General features: G+C 40.1%; 1 protein-coding gene across 1 annotated transcript in view; it reads left to right on the top strand.

Annotated features, from left to right (window-relative positions):
- Positions 1–11,588, top strand: part of LOC128681765 (uncharacterized protein) — a 20,806-nt gene extending 9,218 nt beyond the window's left edge. Inside the window, exons 3-14 of the mRNA XM_053765925.1 lie at positions 2,974–3,067; positions 4,996–5,162; positions 5,750–5,840; positions 6,271–6,416; positions 6,892–7,001; positions 7,164–7,235; positions 7,525–7,645; positions 8,104–8,226; positions 8,546–8,665; positions 8,769–8,920; positions 9,421–9,526; positions 10,235–11,588. Coding sequence (XP_053621900.1) covers positions 2,974–3,067; positions 4,996–5,162; positions 5,750–5,840; positions 6,271–6,416; positions 6,892–7,001; positions 7,164–7,235; positions 7,525–7,645; positions 8,104–8,226; positions 8,546–8,665; positions 8,769–8,920; positions 9,421–9,526; positions 10,235–10,367 — 1,435 coding nt within the window. The 3' untranslated portion in view covers positions 10,368–11,588. The remainder of the gene's footprint in view (positions 1–2,973; positions 3,068–4,995; positions 5,163–5,749; positions 5,841–6,270; positions 6,417–6,891; positions 7,002–7,163; positions 7,236–7,524; positions 7,646–8,103; positions 8,227–8,545; positions 8,666–8,768; positions 8,921–9,420; positions 9,527–10,234) is intronic.
- The last annotated feature ends 71 nt before the right edge of the window (positions 11,589–11,659 follow it).

Below are 11,659 nucleotides of genomic sequence, written 5' to 3'. Positions count from 1 at the left end.
ACACAGGTCCAAGGATGGAGCCTTGCGGGACTCCCCTTTTTACTGGGGATGAAGACGAAACCATGGGAGATCCGTTACTTTTGTAGATTTTGACATATTGAGAACGGTCACACAGGTAGCTTCGAAACCACTCGAGAGTAGACGCTTCGAAACCATAAGAAGATAGCTTGTGAAGTAAGAGAGGTATATCAATGCTATCAAAGGCACGAGAAAAGTCAAGAAGAACAAGAAAAGTGCCCATTCCATTATCTTGGGCTTCTAAGATATTACTCGTAACGTCGAGCAAGGCTGTGGCTGTACTATGTTTCTTTCTGAATCCTGACTGTGCTTCTGGGAGAATTTGATTGGTCTCCAGAAATTCAGTTAATTGTAAATGCACTACCTTTTCTAGTATTTTAGAAAGAATTGAAAGGATACTTATTGGGCGAAGATCATTTACGGTGAGAGGGTTTGAATTTTTTGGTAGAGGTCTGACAATTGCAGTTTTCCAGGTATCCGGAAAGATAGAAGTAGATATAGATTCATTGATGATGAGGGTAATAGATTCAAGAGAATAGGGTAGGGTTAGTAAGATCATGTCTAGGGAAATCTGATCAACTCCTTGAGCATTTGATTTAAGATTATGTACTATTTGAGAGATGATTTCAGAACTAACAGATTTAAGTTTGAAAGTAGCGTCTGTTTTAGGTATGTTATTATAAGACGAAGGATTCGATGGATGCAAAACAATATTAGGAGAGGGGTTAAGAAAGTGTTTGTTTATTTCTTCAGGAGAGGAAATGTGATTGGGTAAATCGTTTTCATGTTTGGGTGGCAAGACATTGGATTTAAGGTTTTTCCACAAAATTTTAGGATTATCTAGGTTCTTGTTGATATAAAACTCAAAATATGCTTTTTTTTCCCTTTCAATAGCAGAAGTCACATAGTTTCTTAGTTTTTTGTAATATTCAAGATGGTTATCTTTCCTAGTTTTATAATATCTTTTGTGGGCTTCATTTCTAAGTTTAAACATTAACTTTATATTGTCGGTTATCCAAGGATAATAACGATCTCTAATAACAATTGATTTTAATGGTGCATGTTTATCAAATAGTTGAAGTATAGTGTTATTGAAAGTAGATACCATTTCATTAACGTTATCTGCATCTTTAATAGAATCCCAAGGAACAAGTTTCAAGTCTTGTTCAAATAAGGTAGTATCTATGTCTTTTATAGGTCTATAGGAAATATGTTTGGGACATGGTTTATCTTTTTTAAAATTTAACTCACATGTTATCAGAGCATGGTTGCTCAATTTGCTGCCAATAACGTCAATTGTCACATCTCTAACTCGAGCGTCAGTGCAGATGACGTCAATAAGAGTGGCACTATGATCGGTAAAATGGGTTGGTGATTTCACAACTTGTTCTAGATTGAGAAGCTCAATTAATTCTAACAATTTTGCAGATTCAGGAGATGTTTTATCCAAAAGGTTTATGTTAAAGTCCCCGAGGAGGATAATGTTATCATAATTTACGAAATACTGAAGCGATTCTGTTAAAGCCTCTAAGAACACCCCATAATTGGACCGAGGCGGTCTATAGGCAGTGCCAATAACTACCTTTTTACCTTTGATATTCAATTTTATCCACATTTGTTCTACTTGAGGACATTTTACATTTTATTAAGCATCTTATTAAATGAAACTTGGTGTTTTTGGTTATGCGGCGATCTTTCCATATTTTCGTGAGCTTTTCCACGACCGATCGTGCCACGACACATCGTCTTTTGATTTCCTCTTCACAGCTTCCGGTATTTGTGATTGTGGATCCCAGATAGACGAAAGACTGGACAACTTCACAATTTGCTATTACCCGTAAGTCCGGTCGATTGTTAGTCTTACGATCCACCACCATCATTTTGGTTTTATCCGGTTTATCGCCAGGCCAAAATCAGCACTAGTTGTCTCCAGTAGTGTAAGAAATCGTTCCATGTCTGCCAGTGACGTCGCAAGGAGAATGGTGTCATCTGCATACTTCAGGTTTGATATTGAGCGACCTCCAACTGATACACCTTTATTCCAGTTTTCTAGAACTATCCGCATTACATACTCGATATAGATATTAAACAATAGGGGGGAGAGAATGCACCCCTGACTGACACCGGCCTGGGTTTTGAAGCTCACAGAATCGATACCGTCCACAAGAACCGCAGCCGTCTTCATAAAGTCTTTTGATAAGAAAAACTAAATGTATAGGTACACCAATTATTAATAGTACTTCCCAAAGCTTCCACCATTTAACGGTGTCAAAAACTTTACCACAAAGTATATAAATAGTGGGATATTGAACTCACGCGCTTTTTCTATGATTTGTCTTAGGTTGAGAATCTGTTCACGGATTCCCTTCCCCTTGACAAATCCGGCTTGTTCTTGCGCAATCTCCCGGTCCATGAATGCATGTAGCCTCGTATTACGTATATGAAGAAGGACCTTACTAGCATGGGATATCAGGGATATTAGGCGGAAATTGTTACATTTTTTGGTTGAGCCTTTTTTGTGTAGTGGGACGAACACAGAATGCGACCAATCTTAAGGCCACTCTCCCGTGTTCCAAATTTGTACACAGATGAGGTGTAAGACATCCACACCAAACTCCTCCATAATCCTAAATATTTCTATGGGAATTTCGTCTGCACCTGTCGCTTTTCCGCATTTCAGATGTTTTATAGCAGCCCCTACTTCTGATTTCAATATAGACGGTTCCTTTTCTGCGGGTGTCGCGTACTCCATGTCAGTGGTTTGTAATTGTTGCTTATCTAGAAAATTTATTATATAAAAATTTACCATCAAATAAAAAAATAGACAGCGAGAAGCGACTTTGTTTTATCAGGTTTATTTGCCCCTGACTGTACTATACTGTGGTACTAATACATACACATATATCTGAAGAAATGAAATGACAGATTAATCGATGATTGATGTCTACATTGCAGGAGGTGCCCGAACATCCAGGAGATCGTGTTGTTGGTGCGGCCCAAGAAGGGGAAGTCGCCGCGACAGCGCCTCGAGGAGATATTCAACGGGCCGGTGAGGGACTGATTCTAAATCATTATCATCGACAGCCATTTCAACGTCCCTCTGCTGGGCACAGGTCTTCCTCATAGATGGTTAAGGAGTAGTGGCCATGACCCACCACGCGGGCCCATTGCGATAGGCGGGTTCTAACGACTGCAAGCACAACCGGGACTAACGGTTTAACGTGCCTTCCGAAGTGCTGCATGCGGATGTAATCATAGTTAATTAATTATTGTAAGATATTTATACGTAAGGAGATACTTATATACGAGTACGTCATAGTTATTACAACTGTTTATTACCTTTATGTCTTCAAATATTTATATAATCTGTGAAGTAAGACTCACTTTAAGTACAAGCAGATTAATAAGCTTAATATAGAGTTGTAATCACTATGACCTACGCAATCGTACGCAACTCCGAACATTGCCTTGCCCCTATTACTCAGTTCCTTTATCCTTAACCATTATGTTTACTCTGAAGTCACAGACCCACAGTTCCTACAAAGTGAAAGCTGCTTGCTGTGGAGCAACTAACCAGTTTCGTAGCTTCTAGATTTATCCCAAGCAACGTCCTTAATGCCGTGTCTACTTGCTAACGCCGTCATTACATTTTTATTAATTTCTTTTATTTACTAGCGAAAACTAAAAAATATGTTACACTAGATAGATAAAGGATTTTATTATAATGTATTAAAACAGTAACCAAAATTCACTAAATCCATCATCCGCTTAGGGTATGAGCAGTGAACTGTGACTACTTTGTGTAACATAGAAATCAAGTTATTTTTTATTAAAATTTAATTTTGTTACAAGATTTTATAGTCGTCACAAGTATCTATCAACGCGTTACAATAAAATCATATGTCGTTGGGAGCCAATCCTGGATGCACCATCAGGTCTTGCATAACATAATAATGCACTGTCATGAAAACTGAAGCGACAATAAGAAGCAGGTGAAATTTAACTTGCAACATCGAGACAAATAAAAAGTTTGTTAAAAGTATGTAACGTACTGTTAGCTTAGTGCACTTGGTATGTAATGTACCTACTGAGTCTCCTGCTTGTGACACTGTTTTATTTTTTAAATAACTTGTTATTCTGATATATTCAGTACCCTGGCCCCGGGTGCAGCGTTCTTTAGTAAAATGCAATCAATTTGTGTAGCACCCAAAACCGAAGTGCATGCATAAAGTGAGTGATGAGTATTGGGCAAGCGAGTGAGATTTGTCAGGATCGTGGCGGTTGGGAATGTCTAGTCTCTGCCTGCCCCCACGGGAGACAGGCGTGATAATATGTATGTACTTACGTAAGTAATTTGTAAAGGTTGATAGTGCCTCTCTACTTTGTCTGTGTTTACTCTTTCTCCTATAGCTCCGTGTGTTCCCGGCTGTCCTCGGTCGCATTACTCTTCTACAAAAAGGTTACTATTCAGGATAGTTTCAAAACCAAACAAGCGATTGCATTTAAAATGAAAAAGTGCTATGCACCGGTGCATGCAGGACGCGATGCAACTCTGTCACAATGCACTGCAAGGCCCTGTTGCGACACGGTGCTTGGAAAGTGCACTGCAGTTTAATACTATAGTGACGTTCACCATGATCTATGTGTTTCAAGGACGGCGCCTTTCGATGTACTCCGTTTAGTGCACACATGGATAAAAGAAATATGAGTGCACCAATTCGAAAGCACCGAGTCGGTTTGAATTATTTCTCTGTTGAGCGCTGTCTTCTTTAGGTTTTCTTTTCAAAATTATATTTTATTTTTCGAAAATAAATTGATTTGACTGAACAATGGAGTTAATTAATTTTAGTTGTAAAGCTTTTTGGTTTTTGCTGGTCTGGGAGTTAAATTAAAACATAGAATATGCCCAGATAAAAGTCAATCAAGGAAAAGAGCTATAAACTAGAGTGTATTGTAGAGTAATGGTCTTCTCTTCAGTTATTCGAGAAAGTCCGTACGCTCCGCGGCGGCGTGGAGCCCCTACTGGCCAAGGTGTCCATCGCGGCCGGCGACGTGGCGGAGAAGGACCTGGCCCTCAGCGAGGAGGACCGAGAGAGGATCAGCAACACTGTGGAAATTATCATACACGCCGCTGCTACCATCAGGTAATTCTTCTTCTTCGACTTCATCAGTGATTTATACACGATTTCCTACTAAATATATATGATACACGAAATGAATGGAAACCAACGAACTTTGATTGCGCAGAAGGGAACTCGGTAAGGGAATCATCGAATGCAACTTTATCAGAGCCTGTACATCACATAAATGTAATAATATAATAAATATAAATATTATATGTTAGGACAAATCACACAGATTGAGTTAGCCGCAAAGTAAGTTCGAGACTTGTGTTATGGGATACTAACTCAACGATACTATATTTTTATTATATTATAACAAATACATATATAGATAAACATCCAAGACCCGGACCAATCAGAAAAAGATCATTTTCCATCATGACGCGACCGGGGATCGAACCCGGGACCTCTCGGCTCAGTGGCAAGGACTTTGCCACTGCGCCACCGAGGTCGTCAATAATAAATTTACAACGTTACTTGTATTAGTTGGTTATAGGCGGTTATATTCTTTTTCTTATACCTAGGAGTATATATAGCAAGGAGTAGATAGGTAGTAGTATATATCTAATACCTGTTAGATTATTTTACATATAATTTCGAATTTCTAGATTTGACGAGGAGCTGAAGAAAGCGGTGCTCATGAACGTAAGAGGAGTGAGGCTGATGCTGGACTTGGCGAAGCAATGCAAGAAGTTGCAGGTATAGTTATAGTTATATCCATAAATAAAAGTTATATCTATCGTTCTTTGCTTTGGACATTTTTAACAAAAGCCGAGAACTGTGATTGTATCTCTACTGCATTATACTCGTAGTACAAACAATCCCCAACTGATTGACATGCAAGCCTCATCGCAATCTTTCACGGCACACCCGATGACGACCACCATAGCTTAGTGGCGTTCACCACGGCCGTCTACAACCTCAAGGTTCCTGATCCAAGGAACCTGACCCAAGGTTCGATTCCTAGCGCGAACAAATATTGGAACTGGTGATATTAGTCTGCGATTCTGGGCGTGTTATACGTATTCTATGTTTATGTCCTTCGGACACGCGAACAAGCTTAGTCTTCGTGTGTGCCGTTGAGTGAGAGTAGCGATTTATTATTATAATTTCTTACCTTTCTTTGCAGCTGTTCGTGCAGATCTCGACGGCCTACTGCCACCTGCACGAGACGCTGCTGGAGGAGAAGCCGTACCCGCCCCCCGCCGACCCCCACCAGATCATCGAGGCCATAGAGTGGATGGACGACGACACCATCGCTACTCTCACTCCTAAGTATGTATTGCTTTTTATACTACTGAGCAAGTAAGCATGCAGTCCACCGGCTGACGTGTGGTCACCGCAGTCTATGCTGGCCCGGAATGAGTCCTTTAACGCCCTTTTTGAAGAACTTCATGCTATCTCTAGAGAAGACCATGACATGACTCGTACCAAAAACCTCAGAGTATAAGGGACAAAGCGCTGTACGCAATGCCTTGTGTTTGAAGACACAATGGATATAAATGTTATCAGATGATATGAGAGAGGGATCGGAATCACCTGGTGGAGTGTCTACAAAGAGTATTATTTTAGTATAGAACAAAGAATATTATTTTAGTTTAGAGTATTTCCACCTGTTATCCGCCTCATCTACAGAATAGTTAAATTCAAAGCATTTCTTCAGAAATTCAGCCTTCAAATACATTTTTTCATACCACATATAAGTACTATGCATAGCAATGAGTAAGGTAGATATACGTTTTCCTTTCAGACTGCTCCACAACTTCCCGAACTCGTACGCGTTCACGAAGGCGCTGGGCGAGGCGCTCGTGGTGGAGGCCATGGGCTCGGTGCCCGCCGTCGTGCTCCGGCCCTCCATTGGTGAGGCACTTCATGCTTTAGGCTTCAATCTCCTCGTATAATAAACATTCAATTAAATATTTAAGATCTCTGAAATTTGCTGGCATCTTTCATCATTAGAAAAGAGCTAATGGTTTCCAAAAAGCTGAACATAAGATTTTAAAAATGTCTATTTGTTTGCAGTGATCCCAATCTGGCAGGAGCCCCTGCCAGGCTGGACCGACAATATCAACGGACCCACGGGACTGCTCATCGGTAAGCATGAAAAATTCATGAAAAATTACGCGGGCGAAGCCGCGGGCAATTTGATTTTGCATAGCCGACCATGGAAAACTATTATCATAGGAATGAAATAATTTCATCTAAGTACTTACGTGACAATAAAGAAAATAAAATAAAATATTGAAAATAGAAGGAGAAGGCTGCGGTGAAGTTTGTTGCGTCGCTTCTTTTTCACAGCCGCGTTTTGGAAGTCGGCAGACTTAGTTTTAAGTAAATAAGTGACGTAAATTTGTTTTGAATTAGAATTTGAACACTGCCCCAGGTGCGGGCAAGGGTGTGATCCGGACGATGTACTGCAAGAGCAACAGCTACGCGGACTACCTGCCCGTGGACGTGTTCATCAACGGCATCATGATCTTGGTCTGGCACTACTGCGTCGTGGGGTGAGCGCTAGCTCGTTTGTTATTTTGTTCATTTTTTGTTACCTTTCATGATTTATGGTTACTTCATCTATAGGTAATCAATTCACACATAGAACACACCTAATACTAACACACTAACACGCTTTTGTGCATGTATATGCACAAAAGCGTGTTGGAATCTTGAAAACTGAAACATCTTGAAGGCCGAAGCATGTAATAGTATCATGGCCGCGAAGCCTCCTTGTTATTTATATAAACACACGTGTAGCGATTTTCTTTTGTTTTTGAAAATAATTATGTGGTGAAAAAGTTCTGGAATCTAGCGGGAATGGAAACCACGCGCCTGTCTATATGCGCTCTTAACCATCTATCGAGAATTCGGGACCATGCCAGTTCGGTCGAACTATATGATACATCTTTCTTTTATTTTCGAATATGGCGTGCCATTCCCGAATAATTAGATTTATTCCCATGTCCAGAGAGAAATCCACAAATGTGGTGAACTTCACGTCGTCAGCCGAGATCAAGGTGACCTGGTCCGAGATGATCGAGGCCGGGAGGGAGATCATCATGAACCGGATGCCGCTCAACGGAGTCGCTTGGTCAGTATTTCCCTGTTGCCGGGTGTTTTTGTTAGCTATGATACCGCTAAGCCTGGGTCAGTATATGAACTTTGACCTAAAATTTTGATGATTCTGCTGTGATTTATAACCGGCCGCCTGCCTGGCGTCAACTCTCCTTAGGAAGGCAAGACCTACCAGCTGCCTAGTCTAGTTTTTCCCTAATCGCCTTTACGCAACATTTATTGGAGGATATGGAGTGGTTCACACGCCCTAAGTTTAATAAAGGTAATTGATATTACGATTTCTTATACTACCCATCTTCGTGTTAACTACAAGTAACAAAGACCCCCCCCCCCAGGTACCCCGGCGGCTCCATGAAGCACTCGCGGCTGTACCACAACATCTGCGCGTTCTTCTTCCACTGGGTGCCCGCCGTCATCATCGACGCGCTGCTCTTCTGTCTCGGATACAAGCCTGTGTGAGTACACCTTTATTTTGATAACTAGCAAACCTATATACAGTTTTAAATTAGAAGTACCTATCTGATGAAAATATGTAATGTTCAACTCCACACATTCCAGTTTGATGCGCGTCCAGCGACGCATCAGCAAAGGATTCGAGGTGTTCGAGTACTACACGAACAACCAGTGGGACTTCAAGTCGGACATCGCGCAGACTGTGCGGCTCAAGCTCAACGCCCGGGAGAAGAGGGACTACAAGGTCGACGCGGGAGGTGACTTCACTTTGTACCATCTTGTTGTTCGCATTTGGGATGCTTTTTGGAGTTTATCTTTTATAGGCTACTAGCAGTCCTTCCCGGCTTCGCTCTGGTAAAAATAATAAATTATACACCTGTACCTTCCTCAGGAATCACACTATCTAATGGTGAAAACCGCATGAAAATCCGTGCAGTAGTTTTTGAGTTTATCGCGAACAGACGGACAGACAGACGCGGCAGAGGACTTTGTTTTATAATATGTAAGGCTAAGGATGTATTCCGATAAACTGAAAAATTGACGCGGAAGAGATTTTGCTGTATTTATGTATTCGAATTTATTTATTATCATTTCGCATGGATTTTATAGCGTTATGGTAGTTGTATGATGTTGACGTGGGAAGTACGTGCCTTTTATGCCAACCAGTTCACCAGAAATTTTCGCATGTGGACAACAATTGACTAAAAGATTAGGTCAAATTAAATTCCAACTAATTGTTTGTGATCGTGGTCCCCAGGTCTGGACATCTCGAAGTACTTCGAGGACTGCATCCACGCCGCGCGCATCTACATCCTGAAGGAATACGACGATACACTGCCGGCCGCGCGCAGGCACATGAGACTGTGAGTATGGGCGAATAGTTTTACAAGCATTTGTCCGATGAAGTGTGTTGGTTCAAATCTTGCAAGTGACGAACGTGACGCATCTTTCAGCACAACCGTCTTCCGTAGACCGGCAAATTACTTAAAAACAAATATCTGGCTATAACGCTCGCGCCAGGTTCTGGCAGAATTAGAAGGAGCAAACCCAAGTGCTGGCTTGATGTGGTCATGGATGATATGGTAATGCCAATGGTCCATCATCATATCGAGTGTGTTATTGCTAACACTGGTGTCAGATTTTATTCAAGCTTCGAAAGTCAACGGCTGTTGAAGGAGCCGGGGACACGCTCAGATGAGAGAGTTGTCTCTATAGACGTTTAGAGTTGTATTTAAAACCTTTCCGCTACCTGGATTCGGTTCTCACTTTGATAAATATTTATACTTATGATCACAGATGCAAAACTCGCGATACAAGCTAAGAGCCAGACTCGATTGGTCCGTCGTGCTCTGTCGCGACGACGCTGCACGTTGCGGCTCTGTCGTGCTCCGTTGTTTTCTATGGGTTTTGAAATTGACGGCGGCTATGTATGTAAAAACGCCATAGAATTTTGTGTTGATCTGTCGACAGACGTCAACGCAACAGAGGACGACGGAACGACGATGGGGCCTGACTCTTATAGTGTAGGCAGTTGAGTGTTGTCCATTGAAATTTATTTGATGTAATTCCAGCATGTACTGGGTGGACGTGGTGGTGCGGTGCCTGTTCTGGTACTTCATAATCTCGTGGGTGCTGAGTCTGTTCGGCTGGAGTTCACTGACCTCCGCCGCGCCAGAGCCAGCGCTTAACTCGCTTCCCGCGTAGCGACGTTTGACTGTTGACTAGCGAATTAACATGGCCGTCATCTTGTTTTGTTACTTACCTACAATGGCGCGTTTCATATTTTCATTTTTGACATAATTATAACCTTTATGTAGGGTCCACACTATTCGCCGAACTGAGACAGACTCGACAGAATGCCGATGCGAATGCACGAACATTGCGTAGGTAGTTGAAAAATCCGAAGCCGAAGTTTGGCAAATACATATGGATAGATACATGTTTCAGAAGCTCGATAGCCACGTATCTATGTTTAGAGATCGGGGGGATTATTCGTGGAAGTTGGATTCTAATAAAGCGATAGATCGCTAGCGTCAGATAACGTCTAGTTTATATTCTATTGATTTACTTTAACAGAAATAAAATATTAAACTACAAAACCAGGTATTACTTGACAAGATGGCGGATATTTTAGAACTCAAATTAGGGTTACCATGATGATTTATTTCTAGATCAACTAGACTGTCATTTTAGTGTTTTAGATATAAAAATATCCAACTATATATACGTAATATAAATAATATTTTGAATATAATTTGTAAGACTATTTTATATTTGAAAACCTTTATTTTAGTTACAAAAAACCTCCTCGGTGTAGGCCGTACCTGCTTAGGTTTAAGCTGATATTTTCACATTAAAATATAAATAAAAGATATTTTTTTGTTATCATTATACTTAACTACTTACTTCAAGTAGTAATAATTAAAAATATATATCAATTATGAAGTTTTATAAAAATGTCTACTTGAATACATTTCTATAACTACCTATACAAATTATAAATGTAGTATTGTAAATTGACGATTATTTGTTATTTAAATAAGTGATATTGCTCAATCGAAAGTGTTTTCTTAATTTTCCCGTGAATATAAAACAAAATTATATAAAAAAATAGTTAAAACTTACAATTATTAATGTCGTTTAGCTAAACATTCTAAGTCAATTACGTTAATAAGTAAATTTGCTAATTGTATATAATTGTTGTATTGGTATAACTAATTGCAATAATATGAATTATCAAAGTTTTCTTTTTTTTATTACTTAAATTACAGCTATCTTAAACTTCTTGATTATTCAAATAGATATTTTTTTTGCTCGACTTACGGGGGCACTGCCGTGCCCACAAATTAAGTAAATGCTTTGTTATTGTATAAAACGTTTTTATACTTTTATAAATGTGATACTGATTAAAACTTTTTAAATAAATTTTCTAAGTATTTATTTACTAGATTTATGTTGGTCCTTCGAGCCGGATATGGTGAACGGTGGAAAGGTGT

The sequence above is a fragment of the Plodia interpunctella genome, chromosome 28 (genome assembly GCF_027563975.2).
Source record: "Plodia interpunctella isolate USDA-ARS_2022_Savannah chromosome 28, ilPloInte3.2, whole genome shotgun sequence".
Taxonomy (NCBI): domain Eukaryota; kingdom Metazoa; phylum Arthropoda; class Insecta; order Lepidoptera; family Pyralidae; genus Plodia; species Plodia interpunctella.
The sequence above is the reverse complement of the archived record's forward strand: the minus strand, read 5'-3'. Positions and strand labels throughout refer to the sequence as shown.